At 39.8% G+C, this 13728-nt stretch overlaps 1 protein-coding gene across 1 annotated transcript in view; it reads left to right on the forward strand.

Moving 5' to 3' along the window:
• The first annotated feature begins 5148 nt into the window (after positions 1 to 5148).
• The window catches only part of KCTD8 (potassium channel tetramerization domain containing 8), a 275439-nt gene continuing 266859 nt past the window's right edge, over positions 5149 to 13728 (forward strand). Inside the window, exon 1 of the mRNA XM_081241420.1 lies at positions 5149 to 6191. Coding sequence (XP_081097546.1) covers positions 5243 to 6191 — 949 coding nt within the window. The 5' untranslated portion in view covers positions 5149 to 5242. The remainder of the gene's footprint in view (positions 6192 to 13728) is intronic.

Genomic DNA, 13728 nt, shown 5'->3' on the forward strand with positions numbered 1-13728 from the left:
TTAGATATACTGAATCATGATCTATACAAAATTTTGCTAATTTCTTTAGGTATTAATTTAATAGAGTTTTACCAACTGTCACCCTAACCTTTAGTGGTGCTCCTATAATTTATAATATAGACCAATAACTCATATGAATTTACAGTAAGGTATCTAGATTGCTGGAATATACTATATAACAAATGCATCAAACACTGATATTCTGAGTTTCCTAAATACTTCATTTGCAAAGTTTTTTTTGTTTCACAGCATCATTGAAATTCTCAAAACTGATAGGTGAGAGTTTTGGGGTGAGCTAGTTTTTATACTCTGCTTTCTAAGTTTCCCCAGCAATTGTTGAATTTGAAGATGGTCCTTCTCATCTTATATTGTCTTGTACCTACCCATGTTGACCCTGTTCTGTCAGCAATGCTTATACTTCTTACCTTGCAAGAAGCCATCGGCCCTTGGGTTGGCCTGCTTTTCATACTATTGATGTGTGTAGCAAAACTTGCCCATATTTTACCTTTATGGGAGTGTGATGGGTGTGAAAGGGAAACCAAAATTCTTCCACTGATAGAGTATATATTATTTTCTTTCTTCTTTTTTAGAGATTTTCCTCTTTTTTTGGTTTTTGCTTCATGGTCCCCATTCCAAGTGTTAATGATTCTACTCAAGTGTTGAATTCCAGACTCATCTCATTACAGGTCCTGTAATAAAATCTTTAAAAAGACATGTTATCTTACCTAATCCTCAAAACAAGTAGGTATATTAGTCGCAAATGCTCTAGAGCTATGCTGAACATTAGAGTAACCACTAGCCACGTGTGGCTATTGTGCAGATGAAATATGGACAGTTCAAAATGAGGTGTGCTATAAGTGTAAAATACATGCCATAGTTTGAAGACCTAGGATGGAAAAAATATAAATTATGTCATTAATACATTTTTGTATTGATTACATATGGAAATGATAATATTTTGGATACATTGGGCTAACTAAATGATATTATTAGAATAAGTTCACCTATTTCATTTTTCACTTTTTTAATGTGGTTATTAGAACATTTAAAATTAGAAATGTGGTTCACATATTTTTATAGGACATCACTGCTCTAAAATCTGCCAGGCTCTTTCTCTACAGGAAAGAATCTCAGGCTTTTTGCTTAGAATTACAAACACTTGAAGATTTTTTTTGGGGGTGTGTGTGTGTAAAACTTTCAGCTGCCTTGAACAAGATAAGCAGATACCAGGTAGGTTCCTGAAAATTAGAAGTGCAGTTGGCCTTGTACACAAACAAGCTAAAAGGGATAATTAGACCACAGTAAAAAGACTGAATAAAGTTAAAAAATGAAAGAAAAGAACAGGACTTAGGTAAATTAAATCAATGGAATTATATCAACGTCTAGGATGCTAAAGTGCAACAAGAGAGGAACAACCATGGCTACAGACAGGGAAGGACATGCTGGGGGTAGTGTGGGAATGTTCATAATGGAGGGGCTGTGCTACTGCATGTTACTCTAGGGGTGAGACGATTGGAAGAAAGGTAGGTAGAGCTACTGTAACCAGTTATCTGCTTTGGAATCCCAGATCTTTCTAGTTAGGGTGTGGCTCTGCTCTCAGTCCTCAGAACAATGGTGTGAAACAAACAGTAAATACAGTGAACTCCATCAAACTGGAATGGCCATGTTACTGGACGCATGATCGCAGTGAGAAGTCTCTGGTCTTTATTATTTCTGCTATACCCATGAGGACACTAAGGTTTAGAGCAGTTAAGTCACTTGCTCAAATCACAAAGCCAGGAAGAGACAAAGGTAGATTTTTTTAAGCCAGTTCTACCTGACTTTAAATCTCACTGTTACCTTCTGTGCTTTTCCTCCCCTTTCAAAGAGGATATAGTTCCTGCCTTTAAGTAACTCTTAGACTAGTGAAGAAATATTTAATTTGTTATTTCAAATTACAAATTATTTATTACAACTTGGAATTTATCCTTTTTGGTTAGTTTGCTGTACCTTTAGAGACACAGTTTTGACTCTATTATTTAAAACTCCTGGGAATGTGAAGTGACCTAGTGTAGTTTGTAGGCAGAGAAGTTTGATGTCTTGTCTTTGCACAGCAACAGAAGAGCTTAAGGACCCACCCTTGTGATCACATTGGCCTAGGGAACATTAATGGTGTCTGTGGCTTAGAACAAGATGGTTCTAATTATAGTATTTGGTGTTAATTCTTCAGTTCACCAAAATGATTGCTCCAATAGTGTCTATCTCTTTCTTGCTTTCCCTTCTCCTTTAGATCTGATTTTGTTTTAATCAGATTCTGTTCTCACTTTTCCTGATTTTAATTGTGAAAGACTGAGTCTTATTCATCTCTGCAATATCATTGCTTAGCCCAGTGTCTAGCAGTTAGTTGATGCTTTGCCATCCATTTGTGATGTGAACACATTTCTATGCAGTAAAGATTCAAGAAATAGAAATTGACTATCTTTTAAGGGCTAGGCACGATGCTGGGGATAGAACAGTGCATATGGTTGTATGCCATACTTACAATCTGATGGGAAACAATGACATACTAGTGTGACAAACCCTGCCCTTGTGTAAGCATAGGGTGCTGTGGGAACACCTGGACTGGTAAAAATCTGAAAGATTTCCAGAGGAAGTACTATTTAAGCTGAAACATCAGGGAAGCAGTAAACAAGGAGAAAGGATTAGGGGACTGGTGGAAAAGGAAAGGCATTCCTAGCAGAGAGAACAACAGGTAAAGACATTCTGGACCTGCAATTTTAGTTTGGAGTTTGGTTGGAGGGTATAGTTGGGGGAGGAGGTGAGAGTAAGAGGAGTATTGGGATGGAAAGGATTAAGGAAAAATATTCAATCATTGTTGAAAGAATTATTTTAAAAAGCAATACATCACACAGAGAAATTCACTAAGAATTTCTAAGATGATTCATTTAGAGTACATGTTTTAGACCATTTTGTCTCATGAGCATACTTTATGTAATTAAAAAGAATAAAATGGATTTCAACCTGATAACATTGGAGACCTTATATTCATATACACTTATGCATATGTATTATACATCCACTTCATTATGATTCTATGGTCTATAACATACTTATAATTAGGGATACTTACCTCATGATAAACAGGCTTCATTAGTAGTGGTTCAAGGCCTTATTATTTATTCATCTATAGAGATTATAAATCTTCTATTAATTCATTTTTCAGAAACTATTACTTTACATTTCAGATGCTTTCTGATGGTAGCTTTTAAGTGAAGAAGGCTAAAATCAATTCTACTTCTTAATCAGTTTATAAATTCGGGGGGAGGCAATAGGCTTGAATACAAGGATTGCATGAAGATGCATAATGCACACCAGGTTTTAAGTCTTAGAACTTTGGTAAATATATTGTATTCTTTCATTAGTGCATTTTCAGTCTCAGGTAATCTAGCTTCAAAACAGATATAACATTTTCTGGGGATGTGGCTTATAAGGATCAATGAATTAAATATAGTTTTTAATACTCCAAATAATTTATTAATTATTTATAAAAATTAGAGGTTACAACTATTATCTCAAATCCAGTACTTTTGTGTGTGTGTGTGTGTGTGTGTGTGTGTATGTGTGTATGTGTGTGTGGTTGATTCAAAGTGAAGGAATCCTAAGTAGGCATTTAGAATTTTTTAAAAGATGTGAAAATCTGTACATTATTTTATTTGTTAATGGATAAGGTTCATCTATAACACTATGATAATTTTTGAAGCAAACTACTTGTATAGCAGTGTAGTCTTTTCACATTTGTACTTTATAAATCAATGATTCTTTATGTTTCTGAATACAAAAGGATGTCCCAGGATGAATAGCCACAAGAAGGGAGATTCCTCATTTGCATCTCTATTCTCACTATCACAAATAATGCTAATCTTACAGCCTGTACCTGTGTTGTGTACAAATGGAAATTAAAGTAAGCTTAAATTCATATAATTTTCATTTGTGACCTGAATTTTACGGTTAGATTACTAATAAAACATAAGCCATTTCTCTTGCCCTGAAAGCTGAAAGGGAAATTAAGAGATTAATCAGAGGACAGAGCAGGATCGGAAACTAGGAGCAAATAGAGTAAGTTCCCTGCCTGGCTTTGTCCCTTCCTCCAAAAATATTTATTAAGCATCTACTATGAATCAAATACTGAAGGGATGAAAGGAGAGAACCGTCACGTTACCACAATCCTTTATTAGTTTTGTGAACTGAAAAACAGATTTCAGTTTTAAAAATTCTTCAACTGTTTGTAGCACATGCAGTTAAATATGCAATCACGACATCTGAATGTAACTGAGGTTCCGGCATTTCGCCCTTCACTTCAAAAATTATGCTAAAACCACTACAAGAGATTCACCCCCCACGTAGTTTTTTTGGCAATCGAAGTCCTCACGCCATTTGTAGTAATTTCAGATTGGCACCCTAGCATTTTTGTTATAACCCAACCCCCTACCCCACTTCCCACCTTAATGCAAGATTAAAAAAATAAAAAAGATAGTGTTACTGGGCGAACAAGGGCAAGGGAGGAAGGGAGGGACGGACGGAAGGGGGGGGAATGAAATGGATGAAGTAGAGATGCTGTCCTTTTTCCCGTTTGTTTTCGGTTCTCTGCCCTCTTCTCCCCATCTCCCCGCTCGCTGTCAAGTAGCATCACCTCCAAGCTCGGCCCTCGGTCCTTCCCCCTAGCGTCGGAGCCCCGCAGTCGGAGGCTGGCACCTATCTCTTTAAATGACAGCTGTGGCTCGGGTCCCAGTCCCGGGCTTGACGTCAGCGCCGCCTCCCCGGCTGTGAGGAGTAGTTTGCGCCACCGTCCGCGCTCGGGGCTCGCGGCGCGCTCGCAAGCTGCTGGGGCGGCGAGTTTTCTTTGCTCCGGCCCCTCCTCCCGCCCTCCCCGCGGAGAGCCGAGCGGCAGCTTAAGAGCCTCTCGCAAGTCTCTCACACTTCCCCGCCGTCGCCCCCAAAGGAGCAGCCGCTCCTCCTCGCGCCGCCGCCGCCGCCGCCGCGGCGCCCGCAGAGCTCCTCTCCTGCACATCGCTCCCCCGATGGAGCCCGGGCGCCGCCACCGCCGCCGCTGCCCCGAGCCCTGAACCGGGCCTCCTCGGCCGGAGAAACGTGCCGCCCGGCCCGAGGGCGCATCAGGGGCACGCCGCCGGGGGTGCAGGGCGCGGGTTTCGGGAAGGAGAAAGTGCTGCTCTCCAGGGTCACTTGGCCAGCGGCGGGGGGCACCATGGCTTTGAAGGACACGGGCAGCGGCGGCGGCACCATCCTGCCAATTAGCGAGATGGTCTCCTCGTCCAGCTCGCCCGGCGCGTCGGCAGCCGCCGCCTCGGGGCCCTGCATGCCCTCGCCCTTCCCCGAGGTGGTGGAGCTGAACGTAGGGGGCCAGGTCTATGTGACCAAGCACTCGACGCTGCTCAGCGTCCCGGATAGCACTCTGGCCAGTATGTTCTCGCCCTCTAGCCCCCGGGGCGGCGCCCGACGCCGGGGCGAGCTGCCCAGGGACAGCCGGGCGCGCTTCTTCATCGACCGGGACGGCTTCCTCTTCAGGTACGTGCTGGATTATCTGCGGGACAAGCAGCTCGCGCTGCCGGAGCACTTCCCCGAGAAGGAGCGGCTCCTGCGCGAGGCCGAGTACTTCCAGCTCACCGACCTGGTCAAGCTGCTGTCGCCCAAGGTCACCAAGCAGAACTCGCTCAACGACGAGGGCTGCCAGAGCGACCTGGAGGACAACGTCTCTCAGGGCAGCAGCGAGGCGCTGCTGCGCGGGGCAGCGGCCGCAGCGCCCTCGGGTCCCGGAGCGCACGGGGGTGGCGGCGCACCGGACAAGCGCTCCGGCTTCCTCACGCTCGGCTACCGAGGCTCCTACACCACGGTGCGTGACAACCAGGCGGACGCCAAGTTCCGGCGCGTGGCGCGCATCATGGTGTGCGGACGCATCGCGCTGGCCAAGGAGGTGTTCGGAGACACGCTCAACGAGAGCCGCGACCCTGACCGGCCGCCCGAGAAGTACACGTCCCGCTTCTACCTCAAGTTCACCTACTTGGAGCAGGCGTTCGATCGCCTCTCTGAGGCCGGCTTCCACATGGTGGCGTGTAACTCCTCGGGCACCGCCGCCTTCGTCAACCAGTACCGCGAAGACAGGATCTGGAGCAGCTACACGGAGTACATCTTCTTCCGTAAGTTCGCGGTCTCCGAATTTCCCAGTTCTCCCCGCCCCCTCGCCGACCCGCGGCGGGTTACAGCGCGTCTGGTGTCATTGTGTGCCTCCCCTATCGCGGCAGACACGATTTATGGTTTCGTGCCTTGCGATCTCCCTTTTGGCTCCTCTCTTCAGCAACTCAGGAGCACGAAATTCCCAAGCAGTCCTCTTTCTTAACTTTATTCATCTTGCCCTCTCGCCCCGCCCAGCTCTTGGAGCCTCTGGACTCCCTTCTACTACCGAGGGCCGGGAAAAGACAGGGGCACACTGCTGGGCGCGTAGGTCCCTTTCCTTCCTTCTGTCTCCTTGGGACTCCCGGGGGTCAACTTATGTGGGTACCAGTGGTGTCCCTCCAGAGGGCGGGTTGGCATCAAGGTACCGCGGCGCACGCCGGGCTTACCTCCGGTTGGTGCGGGTCGGCGCTGGAGCATTCAATTATGGGTGGCGATTGTGCCTCCACAGCCCCTCAAGGGCCCGGGGGGAAAGAGATTTCCATTGACCCATAGACACCTCAGATTTCTCTCGCGCCAGTTGTCTTCTGTAACTGTTAGGAGTTTTGGACAGAGAAGGGTGGAGGGAACGGGCTTTGGTGGTCTGAGTGCTGTCAGAGCTGGATATGAGGAAGGGAAGTGGTGTGTATGCGCCTGTGTGTGTGCGCGCGCGTGCGTGTGTGATTGTGTTTCCTTTCTGGGCGCCTCTAGTGCGAATGAGGGATTGAATCCACTTTCCCAGGGGAAATAAATGCAGTGATTTTCTGAACTGAGAGAACGAGGGAGTGGATTGGAAAGCATCTGGCGCAATGCTTTTTGTAGTGCACTTCGGCGGGGGCGGTGTGTGTGTGGGTTTCTGTGGGTCAAGTTCAAGAACTCCACCGACTAGCACTGGGGCTTGGGGGATGGGGAACCGGGGCGGGGACAATTCTCAGTGACGTTTATAAAGTGAGGAGGGCCACAACTAGAGAGCTATGTGGACAAATGGAAAGCCATCTGGGATGGGAGCAGGAACATCATTTGGCAAGTGTTTTTTTCTTTCTCAAGACACAAGAAGATTGAAAACTTGCCTGTAGTGTTAGGGAGAGTAGCATTGACAGCCTATGTTTAAGCCCAGCTTTAATTGTATTTATTTATTAAGTAATTCACTAACTGTTTGGGATCCAGACAACTTTTTGCACTTTATTTTGACTGGGGAAGTGGAAAGGTACCTCTCTTTGCACAGGCGTGAAATTGATTGGAAATTGCTCATTGTTTGTGTATTCTAGTAACCTTGGAGGTAAGGGTGAGAAAACACAGCACACTTAGTGTTAGATTGTCTTTTTTAATAGTGCTGGTTTTCCTAAGAAAACCATTTCAACAGAGAAGCAAAGAAAGTTTCCATTGAAGTGGTGGATAAAAATCTAATTTTCTTAGAGAAAGACAAATATTATATCACTTATATGTGGAATCTAAAAAATAATACAAATGAATCTATATACAAAACAGAAACAGACTCACAGACATAGAAAAAAAGGTTATGGTTACCAAAGGGGAAAGGGGGGAGGAATAAATTAGGGGTTTGGGATTAACAGATACAAACTACTATACATAAAATAGATAAGCAACAAGGATTTACTATACAGCACAGGCAACTATATTCAATATCTTGTAATAACCTGTAATGGAAAATAATCTGAAAAAATATATATATAACTGAATCACTTTTCTGTGCACCTGAGACTAACACAATAGTATAAATCAATTATATTTCAATAAAAAATCTAATAGGATTTTTTATTTTTAATTATATGAAAGTATTATTTGTTACACAGTAAAAAGATCAATAGTCAGAAAAGTCACCCAAAGGAAGGGACCTTTATTGACACTTCAGACCTTAAACATTTATGTCATTTCAACATAGATATATTGCCAAGCATTTCAGAAGATGAGAGGAAATGAACTTTTGACTTTTTTTAGTGATTTTTAGTGGTTAGTCATTTTTGTTAGAGAAGGTGTAAGTATAAGTGTTCTGCAGTTAAGGTTCTTGAATTTTGGAATCTTTCACAGTTTTGGTCTTTCTTTTTCCCCTAGAAACTTCCGGACTTGAAAATGTCCGTTACTTTGATTATGAAGAAATAATACAGGTTGTCTTTAAATTATGAAAAATGCTCATAAAATAGTGTATTGAAGTTGGAAACTCAGCCAGTTTAAGTCATAAGATGATTTGAGAGATGCTTAGAATTCAGGATATTTCACTTCTGGAGCTAGAAGAAGTGAAAGAAAATAAAATATTTATATTATGAATAATGACTTGCAGAGTATTCACATAACAAATGAGTTCTTAGATTCATTGATAAAAGTCCCAGAAATCTAAGGAAGCAACTCAAAGCCTTTTTCATTGCTTATCCTGTGGAGGAAAATACACAATTCCAGATTAAATATGGTTCTTTTGAAGTGGTATTCCAGTTGACCAACCAAATGTGGTTGCCATTTTTTATTTGTGATATAAAATGTATCTTGAACACTGTTATATGTACATTTATTTTATGTTTTGTATAGCTTGCAGCACATTTTCACAAATTATTTTGTATGGGATTCCATTTAACATTGGTGAATGAAAATTCACTGTATTTCCTTCCTATTTTGTGAAGGTAATAATATTAACTATTCAGTGTAGTTATCTTGTTTAGCAATCTCTATTTTTAAAAGACTGCCAGTGTTATTCATAAAAACAAAATCATTAGATGAACTTGTTTGTCCACCGTTTCAGATGCAGAGAGGACCTTATTATCTTTTATTTCTCCTTTGACACAGTTCTTTCAAAACATTTTTTTAATGTATAACATGTATCAGTCATTTTAACACCTTTTAAAGGTGAACTTAGTAGATTGAAGCTGCTCTGAAAAGTGTAGAATTGGTTTATACACTTGAAAATCAATTTCAACTCTTCAATCCCCCCGCCCCTGCACCATCTTCACCCCAGAGTTTCTGTAGAGATAGGAGGAGAGTGGCAAATGGCTCAGTAATCCCAGACACTGCTATTTGCCAAATGAGTGATCTTGACTAAATTATTTGTTTCCTCACCTGTGCAATGGAGATTATTATAGTACAAATTTTATAGAATTTGAGAATACATGTAAAGTGCTTAGACCAGTGCTTGACCTATAATAAAAGCTTAAAAAATGTTAGCTCTTACAATTATAGTAAAGACTTTTTCTTGTCAGTATTAAATTTAAATTTTGTTTTTAGTAAGTATAGTTGATTTACTTATAAATTTAATTAGAAAATTATTTTGCAATTAAATGATAGCATAATAAACTTTCAGAAGTTTGAAACTACCAATTTAATAACCCAATTCTTCCCTGGAACTTGGATTTTTTCAGACCAAGTTCGAGTCACCTAGGTTTGCCAGTAACACTCCAGTTAGTTCTTTTGGATCAACTCCAACAGAACCCTTTTCTGATTCAGGGCCAAGAAGTGTTTTAATACTCTCCATTAGGAGTTGAAACGTTGGCAATATTTTCTCACAGACATTGAGCTAGATTCATATCTCCTTAAGTACTTGTATCCACATCACTGGGTTCTAATATTCAAGGTTATATGCAGGCTATTAAAGATTTAATATCAGCTTCATTTGGCTACATGGACACTTTGATCTATTATCAGTAATAACTCATAGTTTTATCAAGATTTTAGACTCTGCAACATATACTAGTACTATTAAATTCCATATTACTCTACTAGTACTGAAGAAGGATTGTCCTTTCTTGAAGGAAAACAGTAATTTATTGTGCTTTCTGTTTTTTGGGGGGGGGGTGTCTATTAAGTGTAATTGTGGCTCTTTTTAGCAATATCTCAGAGACGAAAAAAGGCATTTTGTGTTGGCATTGTATTACATAGACAATAGCTATCTGCTTGGAATGTGATATGTAGACTACCCATAATTAAAATGAGCATTATATATATATATATATATCCTTTATTTCTCATAAACAGTGTGTTTACAGAAAGGTAGTACTGATTCACTGCTATCCTCTTATAGTGCTTTGAGTTTTGCATTCTGTGTTGGTTGAATATGTGGTGTGAAAGTATACATTTCTCTAGGTGCATTTGATATTCCTTAAATTTGGTACAGCCTTTTTTGTTGTGATGTATGAGAGTGCCAGATATAGGACCTAATGCTATTACTGAACTGGACTGTGAATTCTAATCTGTCTTAATGGATTTTTATATACACTCTTTCAAATATATTCTGATTTATTTCACTGTGTTGGGTTGAAGAAAGCTAGCTGAGTTGAAAATATTCAAACAGCTATTCAAACCTATGTTAGCACTCCTGTTGCATTAAAAGCTTTCTAAGAAACGTCTTTAAAAAGTCATTCTGTTTAGATGCATACCTTTAAAATTATATATTATTTTCTAGTCCAAAAATACTTCTACTTTTATTAACAAACACTGTTTTATGGAAAATAACTTTGTTCCTTCTTATTTTTTTTTTAAAAGTTGGTTCTTTTCTTGGAGACTCACTAGTCATTTTTATAATTATCATGGAAAAATTTCTTCTGCAACCACGTGGCTGAACGACTTTTGAATCAACGGGGAATAGATAACTTTGTAAAACACCAAGATTCTTATTTCATGCAAATACAATATTTGCAGTTATAAAGCAGACAGAAAATGACAAAAACCTTGGAGTGCAAAATGTTTGGAAGCCATGCCATGGCATTGGTTACTGTTTAAGGGCATTAAACTTTTATGTCTGGCATAGTGCTGTCTCTAAATTTGATCTTTTAAAATAGTGTTATGGCTTTAGTTTTCTCTGCCACCCTTTCTACAGCTTTGTGTGGGTCAATCCTTAAGCATATAATAAAGCAAAAAGACAATGGCACTACAAGCCTTATTTGGCAACTTCTTTCTCTTTTGTAGCTTAGAGTAGAAGAACTCACAATGAGTGTGTTGTGTGCCTTAGTTAAAAAGAAAAAAAAATCTCTTTGGAAAAAGAGAAATAATATGTATGAAATTAGCAACAATTATTATTTATTCTATTGTTATAAGTTATTGGGTCAATTAGTTTAAAATGTGAAAATGATTGTCAACTTATTCAAATGCAGCCCTTTTTTGATAATGGAAGTAATATGTGCAGTTTTAGGAATTTTATAAAAGAGAAGTAAAATTTTAAAAAATTGCCACCAGTAACTGCTAATAAAATCTTGACTCATTTCCTTCCAGTCTTTGTTCTAAGCCTGTGAAGATGATAGACAAACTTTTTGAAAGTTATGGTGATACTATGTAGATGGTTTATATTCCATCTTTACTTTATTTTGCTTTATACATTTAATGCAGTTATACATTTAGTGACATTTCCCACAAGACATTGAATTTTTTAATTGACATCTTAGATAAAAGTATAATACATGTCCTTTGCCACAGACAGTATTATAAATAAGTATTGGTGTTGAATATTTTCCCTGTAAGCTTAGAAAAGAGTTGATTTTTTCAAAGTACAGTATGTGTAATAAAAAGAACATTTACTATATACCTAGTTTTGTGATAAATGTTTTATAGCCATTACTTTTACTTTTTTATTTTTATTTTTATTTTTGCGGTACACGGGCCTCTCACCTCTGTGGCCTCTCCCGTTGCGGAGCACAGGCTCCAGACGCGCAGGCTCAGCAGCCATGGCTCACGGGCCCAGCCGCTCCACGGCATGTGGGATCTTCCTGGACTGGGACACGAATCCGCGTCCCCTGCATCGGCAGGCGGACTCTCAACCACTGCTCCACCAGGGAAGCCCTACTTTTACTTTTTTAACATTCCATTAGCTTGGAATTAGTTCCCTAATACTTTAGTTAGGAAACTATGATTTGGAGAGCTTAAGTTAACATCCTTAGGTCATAGAGCTGGTATGCGGCTGAGCTGGAACTAGAATAGTTCTGCCTTACTGTGAAGCCCTTACTCTTGAATATTTAAAAGTAAGGCCTGTTTCATGCAATCAATTTTGCAAATATATTTCAATGTCTACTGAGTACCTAGAACTTAGCTCTCTAAGCAAAAATGGGTAGTGTGAGCTGTATATGAATGGACCTAATTTTTCCTAATCTATTTTAAATTTCCTTAAGAATACAGTAAATGCAGTTGACCCTTGAACAACTGGGAGGGTCTATCTATAAGCAGATTTTTTTTTCGAATAATACGTATTGAGGTTGGTTGAATTTGAGGATGCAGAACCTCCAATACAAGGACCAACTATAAAGTTATAAGCAGATTTTCTACTGAGCAGGGTTGGGCAACCCCTAGCCCCCACATTGTTCAAGAGTCAATTGTATATGTTTTATGTCTTTACTTGATGAAAGGGTTAACTTTGAACGATTAAGGCTACCACATTCATGGATATTTTTAAAATTAAAGAAAATAAATCATTTGACTCAGTTTACCACTCTTTTGGGGGAACAAGTAGTATCTATAGGTTTGATAGACTGACCAAATTTAAACAGTGTTAAGGTAGTCTTCTGCAGAAAATTCATTTTACCTTGTGTGATATAACACGTTTTATGTATGTTCTTAGATGGTGACAAAGTGAAGAAGGTATTTTGGTTGAAATCGATTTTGTTAATTATGTATAGTTTATTGGCCCTAAATTTTGGTTAATGCCTTTAAATTATATACTTGCTATAATTAGGTCCAAAAAAGTATCAAATATCTCCTGGGTATTGGGATTATTGGCTTTTGTTGTTTTTGAAGGTTTAAAGTATTGTGGAAGTATATCTATACATTTGAAGTAATTGGAAAGTAGTGTTTTAGGTAACCCTTCAATCTATGTTTCATTACAGTTATCGTTTTTAAAGCCTCCTTTGAATTAACTTCAGGGTATTGTCAGCACTTAGCAGCCACAATCCTGCAAGACAAGCTGGCAGCTTCTCTAATGGAGATGATTCTAAAAGGTTTTGCGAGGACTTACCTAAAGATGAGAATAACTTTATTCACAGGTTTTCAAAGTCATTCCCATAGGTAAGTTAGTTAAGTTAACTAACTTAAGTTAGTTAAGTTCTAAGGGTAATGTTGAACCTCCAGCTGCTGACTTGAATCTAAAGTGTCCTGTGCCTAGCATCTGTATACTTCTCATCATTCATTTCTGCGAGGGAGCATGTCATGAAACCTAATTATCCTGTAAGGTTAGTTGTATTTTGCACTTTCAAAAGCAAAATATATGAGTATTTTATACTGAGTTTATACTGTTTACACGTTTATTTCTTAACTCATTGGTTTTTTAGTGCACCGCTGGTACCATAGTCATGTCGTAACTGAGTGACCTCTTGCTGTAGAATCCTTCTGCATTTGGCTTCCACACTTCCCTGTCTCTTCCTAGTACACTACGTATAAGGCCTTCATTGCACTTCCTAAGCATGAAACTATCTCTCTCTTTTTTCTTTCTTGTTGTATCCTATTTTTCCTAGCTTTATTGAGATATAATTGACATATAACATTTTGTAAGTTAACATGTTGATTTGATACACATGTATATTGCAATTTGATTACCACTAT

This window comes from Mesoplodon bidens (assembly GCF_964165515.1).
Source record: "Mesoplodon bidens genome assembly, chromosome: 1".
Lineage (NCBI taxonomy): Eukaryota > Metazoa > Chordata > Mammalia > Artiodactyla > Ziphiidae > Mesoplodon > Mesoplodon bidens.